At 52.1% G+C, this 6,624-nt stretch overlaps 1 protein-coding gene across 3 annotated transcripts in view; it reads right to left on the minus strand.

Annotated features, from left to right (window-relative positions):
• The window catches only part of ANKLE2 (ankyrin repeat and LEM domain containing 2), a 36,181-nt gene that overhangs the window by 6,582 nt on the left and 22,975 nt on the right, over window positions 1-6,624 (minus strand). For 2 of the 3 annotated variants that reach the window (XM_023196809.2, XM_023196808.2), the window contains exons 8-10: window positions 3,062-3,234; window positions 1,098-1,204; window positions 57-247 (exon numbers count right to left, since the gene is read on the minus strand). In XM_023196809.2, coding sequence (XP_023052577.2) covers window positions 57-247; window positions 1,098-1,204; window positions 3,062-3,234 — 471 coding nt within the window. Of the gene's footprint in view, window positions 1-2; window positions 248-1,097; window positions 1,205-3,061; window positions 3,235-6,624 lie in introns of all 3 variants that reach the window. The other variant, XM_026449538.2, reaches the window with a different exon arrangement.

Consider the following 6,624-nt stretch of genomic DNA (forward strand, 5'->3'; position numbering starts at 1 on the left):
ACCCCGGCCACGGGGGGCCCGTCCCAGCTGCCACGGCCGCGCCTGCAGGTGCTTACCAGACACAGTGGCTTTATCTCGGCAGGAGGCTTCCCTTTCTCCTGTTTCTTGTTGAGCCTTTTTGCCTATTTCCTGCTGTGTGAGATATTCTTCTAGTTTTTGCAGGCCTTCCTGGGAAGACAGATCAACAAAACAGCCCAGAAATTCCCAGTATTCAACCCAGGGATACCCCAGCTCATGAGCTAGCTCTCTGTAAGAAATAAAACACAATTAACCAGTTACGACACCAGAAAAAATACTCAGAACTACACAGAAAAAAGCCACTAAAGCTTCAAGTACCAGAGCAATGTCTGCAATCGTGGCTATAATTTTACTTTATCCTTAATTGGCGGCTAAAATCACACTTTGCATTTTCTGAAACTGCACTCCTCCTCACAGGGTAAGCAGGACCTGGCAGAGCTCTCATAAGCTGTCAACCGGCCGCGAGAAGGAAGGAGGCCTCAGCCCGACAGACCCTCACGCCAGCAACCCAGGTCACAGTTCAACTCCCACAGACGGACGTGTTCATGATCATGGAACAGCCCTGTGAACTTGCCCATGGTTCTAGTCATGGCCAGGCACAAGAAAGCCTAGAGGTCCTTTCTGGGTTCCACTTGTATGCCTGACAACGGGCACGTATTTTGCAAAAATATTCTAAACAATACCACGAAGCTTTATTTGATTACAACATAATTTAGCTTTGTGGCTGTGGACTTCTTTTCCCCCAGGAATCTATACCATTATGCGGTACCTTCTATAAAATATTAAGGCTCCTTAGAAACATGTCCCAGAATCAATAAAGAATTCCAACTAGAAAAGGAAAGAAGGCACTGCAGACGTCCCCCAGGTGTGGGATGGAACTGGCTTAAGCTAGAATTCTGCAACAAAAACTGCAGCATGTCCAACATCCACAAGGAATTAGACCTTCATGAAAAGAACCAAGTCTCCCAGTAAAGGCTTCCTGGGAATTGGTACTTAGAAGCTATGATTTGATTTTCCGTCATTAATGGAAACACGACCAACTGCGTGCCCCACGGTGCCGCGGCCCAGCCTTTCAGTACCTTCCCACTCTCTCAAAGCCTCTTTCCGGGTCCGACTTCTTAACGTGGTGAAGGAAACCTGCTTTCTCTCGAGGTGGAGTTTTCCAGAGTTTGCGAAAATCTTCCGCCTATGAAGAAAGAAAAATGTATTGAGCCGTGCCAGGCACCACGCCCCTCAGCCGCGAAAACCTGAAGAACCATTTCAGCCGTGCCAGGCACCACGTCCCTCAGCCGCGGAAACCTGAAGAACCATTTGAGCCATGCCAGGCACCACGCCCCTCAGCCGCAGAAACCTGAAGAACCACTTGAGCTGTGCCAGGCACCGTGCCCCTCAGCTGGGGAAATCGCAGCAGCTGCCTGTCTCCTGACGCCCCTCCTCCTCTCCCCTTCACTAACAGATCCCTGGGCCACACGCCCACCTGTGGCATGGCTGAGTGGCCGCATGGCTGCACTCTGACCTGGGGGAGGGGAGGCGATCTCCTTTCTTGCAGCCCAGTCTGGGCTGTGAGGTTCAGAACCAGGAAGGCCCGAGCATGAGGCCTCACCGTGAGGACAGTAGACGGCTTGGAGCTGCCACACCAACACACATCTAACACTGCTCCCATCGCAGGAGAAGAAACCAGCGTTGATCTTTCTTAGTCATTCTTCCTAGGGCTTTATGTTTTATGGATCTGACCTAATCCTACCTGATACCACCTAATTTGGGAGCCATTTTCTTTTTTTTTTCTTTCTTTTGAGACAGAGTCTCGCTCTGTCGCCCAGGCTGGAGGGCAGTGGCGTGATCTTGGCTCACTGCAAGCTCCGCCTCCCAGGTTCACGCCATTCTCATGCCTCAGGCTCTGAGTAGCTGGGACTACAGGCGCCCGCCACCTCGCCCGGCTAACGTTTTGTATTTTTAGTAGAAACAGGGTGGCCGGGCGCGGTGGCTCAAGCCTGTAATCCCAGCACTTTGGGAGGCCGAGACGGGCAGATCACAAGGTCAGGAGATCGAGACCATCCTGGCTAACGCGGTGAAACCCCGTCTCTACTAAAAAATACAAAAAAAAACTAGCCGGGTGAGGTGGCTGGCGCCTGTAGTCCCAGCTACTCCGGAGGCTGAGGCAGGAGAATGGCGTAAACCCGGGAGGCGGAGCTTGCAGTGAGCTGAGATCCGGCCACCGCACTCCAGCCTGGGAGACAGAGCGAGACTCCGTCTCAAAAAAAAAAAAAAAAAAAAAGAAACAGGGTTTCACCGTGTTCGCCAGGATGGTCTCCATCTCCTGACCTCGTGATCTGCCCACCTCAGCCTCCCAAAGTGCTGGGATTATAGGTGTGAGCCACCATGCCCGGCCTGGAGCCATTTTCATCATAACTTATTGAGAAAGTTTTCAGCACAGGATTATACGTACAAGTCAGTATGTGAAATATTTCAATAGCAGAAAGAACTGTCAATTATAAATAGAAAAGCGTGTCCAACTTTCGGCCCACCCACCGCCATCAAGGACGTCTCTGAACATCGGGATGAGCAGAACCCGGGGCCGCGGCTTCCAGGAGAGGGGCTGGCCTGGAGCATTGCGTCCGAGAGGAAGCCAGTGGGGGCTGCAGCCGTGGGGAAATGTGGCCCAGCGGACGTGCAGATGGAGCTTTCCTAGTCACAATGGGCAGCCTCGCTACCCCAGCAAGGTGCCGAGATGGGCCGTCGACACAGAAAGAACAGGGTGACGCGTGCACAGCACGCGGCTGGCCCAGGGAATGTCTGCTCTGCCGAGACGTGTGGCTCCCAGCACATCGGCCCTGGTGAGCAAGCCACAGAGCCAAGAACACACATTTCTCCGGCAAATGTTCTCATCACCAACTCACTGGTAGATGGTGTGAGATAAGGACAACCCTGGGCCTCCACAGGACATGGCCCCTGAGACTACGCACAAGGCACCAGGCTGGAACACTCAGAACTGCAGTATAGGGACAGCCAGGCACCACTTCCAGAAGCTTCTATAGCAGCTCACCTTGGCCGGACTCAGGGGCCCCGCGAAGGCCCTCAGGGTCAGCACCGGGTCTCTGGGGCTGCCTCCATAGCGGCTGACGTGAGAGGCCTCAGCCGTCTGGTCTGGGGACCACAGCTCCCCAATGACTGGAGAAGAAGTGTCTTCTGCTCTCAGGAGAGGCACGTAGTAGTGACCTGAGGGAAGAGACAAGCACTGGCTGCAGGCTTCCGCCCCCTCCGCAGGTCAAGTCTGGGTGATCAGCATGGGGATCACACAAGCCCTTGCCAAGGCCTCTGCAAATGGATCCAATGGACAGGGCAGAGGCTGGTTTGCGCCAGAGCTCCCTTCACTTAATGCAAATGGATGCAATGGAAACAAAGTCACACGAGGTCTCAGAGCTCACTTCACTTAACCAGCCTCACTTTCTTCCACTGCTACAAGAAAGAAAGGAAAAGGAAGCCCCTGGTAGTTAAAGGACCGAGGGGTCAGACCTGAGTGAACAAGATTAGCACACAGTAGGCGTTTAATACATTTTAAAAATAAGTTGTATTTCATTCCAGCCAGGTGCGGTGGTTCACGCCTGTAATCCCACCACTCTGGGAGGCTGAGGTGCACGGATCACTTGAGGTCAGGAGTTCAAGACCAGCCTGGCCAACATGATGAAACCCCATCTCTACTAAAAATACAAAAATTAGCTGGGTGTGGTGGCACACGCCTGTAATCCCAGCTACTCGGGAGGCTGAGACAGGAGAATCACTTGAACTCAGGAGGTGGAAGTTGCAGTGAGCCGAGATCACGCCACTGCACGCCAGCCTGAGCGACAGAGTGAGAATCTGTTTCAAAAAACAAAAAAAACTTTTATTTTATTCCTTCTCTCCTTTTTTCCCCTCTTAGTTTCAGACAGTCTCACTCCGTCACCCAGGCAGGAATGCTGTGGTGCGATCATGGCTCACGCAGCCTCCAACTCCCCGGCTCAAGTGATCCTCCTACCTCAGACTCTTGAGTGGCTGGGACCCCAGGCGCCACCACACCTGGCTAATTCTTTACTTTTTGTAGAGATGGGGTCTTGCTCTGTTGCCCAGGCTGGTCTTGAATGCCTGGATGCAAGCAATCATCCACCTCCACCTCCAAAAGTTCTGGGATTACAGGTGTGGGCCGCCGTGCCGGCCTCCTCGCCTCTCAGTCCTGCCTCTGTTCTAGTTTACAGTTTGCATCACTGAATACACATCTCTCAACAGATCTGGCACCACACGGCACTTGGATGTGAAGTATGGAAAGCACAAGGAAAAGTAGTGTCCTCAGGTCCCACGGGACAGTGCAGTCAAGTCAAACGCTGAGCACACATGGTCGCAAAGAAGGAACAACAGTCAGCAGGGCCTGCTTGAGGGTGGGAGGAGGGAGGAGGAGGGAGAGGATCGAACCCACACTGATCACCTGGTGAAATAATCCGCCCCCTACACCCTGGTGACGTGCAAGTTACCGATATAACAAACCTGCATGTGTACCCTGAACCTAAAATGGAAGTTAAGAAAAAGTACGGTAATTTCCATTCAAGAGTACTGAAGGTACTGAAGAATTTCCACTCAAGAGTACTAATTTTCCATACCGAAAATCAGGGTAACTCAAATACTCTATCTTACATTTTAATATCTTATATTTGGATGCATCAGACGTACGCTGGCATTTTACAGGTAACGGCAGTTTTTTCCCTCTTTTAGTGGTACATGAAAAGAAAACACAGTATATACAGTATATGGTGCATGGTAAGTATATGGTAGAATTTACCTATAATTTACTCATAAAATACTAATGTTTACTTTTTTGGCATATTGATTTGAGTCCCTTTTAACAATTTCTATCTACAGACGGAACTCACGGTCTCTGGATGGTTTTGTGCCTGGCTTTCTGATCCTCTTTGTCCCCCATAACACTTTAGAGCCCCTCGTCACCTTCACACAAGCGTGGGTCTCTCTGAGTGGCGGGAAGGGTGGGATGCAGGACGCAGCCAGCCCTGCAGCAGGCTCTGTGGCATGTGAAGCTAGTGACCGAGGCCCCAGCGTGACCACAGATGCTGACCATGCCTGGGCTTCTCACGAGCCTGAGAAGGACCAGGAAGGAGGTGCAGGCACTCTGGAGGTGCTGTGGAGCTCAGCCCACAGGAACAGGGATCTCACAGTGCTGCCTTCTCCTCAGCAAACAGCTGCTGGGGCAGATCTTAGAGGCAACAGCGTTTTACTGTCACACAGAGGCAAGGACCTCTCGGACAGAAGTGCTTCCTCAATACCATCGGGAAGCAGTGCCTCACGTCAGGGCTGCAAAGCATTTCGGACAGTGTGGTCTGAAAATCCAGAGCAGACTCTCAGTTCTTCAGGATGTTCTGGCAACACAGCCGTGTGTTCCAAGGGCCTCCAAAGGTTCCAGCTGGGCCTCTGGAGCGAGGCCTCAATGGCCCTGAGGAGGAACTCTCACCGCTAGCAGCATGCAGGATTCATCTCCTGTGCACAGCTACACACACTGAAGAAGTATAATTAACAAATTGTACTTAGGATGGGAAGAGATCAGAAGACAAGCAGAGGCTCTTGATACCTTAGAGTGGGGTTGGTAAACTTTCATACAAGGTCAGACAGTAAATAATGAAGCTCAGTAGGCCACAAGTCACTGTGTGCTGGGAAAGAACCCGGACAGTGTACAAACGGTGGTCATAGCTTTGTGCCAATAAAATTTTATTTTATTTTTATTTTTTATTTATTTATTTTTTTGAGACGGAGTCTCGCTCTGTTGCCTGGGCTGGAGTGCAGTGGCCGGATCTCAGCTCACTGCAAGCTCCGCCTCCCGGGTTCAGGCCATTCTCCTGCCTCAGCCTCCGAGTAGCTGGGACTACAGGCGCCGCCACCTCGCCCGGCTAGTTTTTGTATTTTTTAGTAGAGACGGGGTTTCACCGTGTTAGCCAGGATGGTCTCGATCTCCTGACCTCGTGATCCGCCCGTCTCGGCCTCCCAAAGTGCTGGGATTACAGGCTTGAGCCACCGCGCCCGGCCAAAATTTTATTTTTAAAAGCAGTCATCTGCGGACCCTGCTTTAAATGGAGACAGAGTTTTAGACAGGAATGGAATCCGAGACAGAGAAAAACAGGCAGGAGGGCGAAAGGACCTCAGCGTCTGCTTCAATCTCACCAGCAAGCAGAAGCTCCAGACTTCGAGCTAAGACAGCAAAGAAGAGGCGCTTCTAGACGTGTCATCTTCCAAAATTCACGAAAACAGAGGAAGACGGCAGGGAAAAGCCATCTCTGAAACCAGCCATTTTCACACTCCTGGCACCTACAAACCGTGAGGCACAGGGGCCAACAACTGGAAGCTGCTGACTGCAGGAAGGCGGTCCAGAAAGTAAAGCCTCTCTCCCAGAGGCGAGTGGGGAGGGAACATCCCAGAACCAAGGCAGGAGCCGTGCTGGATGTGCACCAGGAGGTGCAGGAGGAGGAAGGCGGCGGCTTCGCAATCAAAGGAGTGACAGGGCGACCCCAGGGACGACCCCCACCCCAACACAGGCAGAGGGTGACGGGGCGACCCCAGGGACAACCCCAGGGA

Source organism: Piliocolobus tephrosceles, chromosome 10 (assembly GCF_002776525.5).
Source record: "Piliocolobus tephrosceles isolate RC106 chromosome 10, ASM277652v3, whole genome shotgun sequence".
Lineage (NCBI taxonomy): Eukaryota > Metazoa > Chordata > Mammalia > Primates > Cercopithecidae > Piliocolobus > Piliocolobus tephrosceles.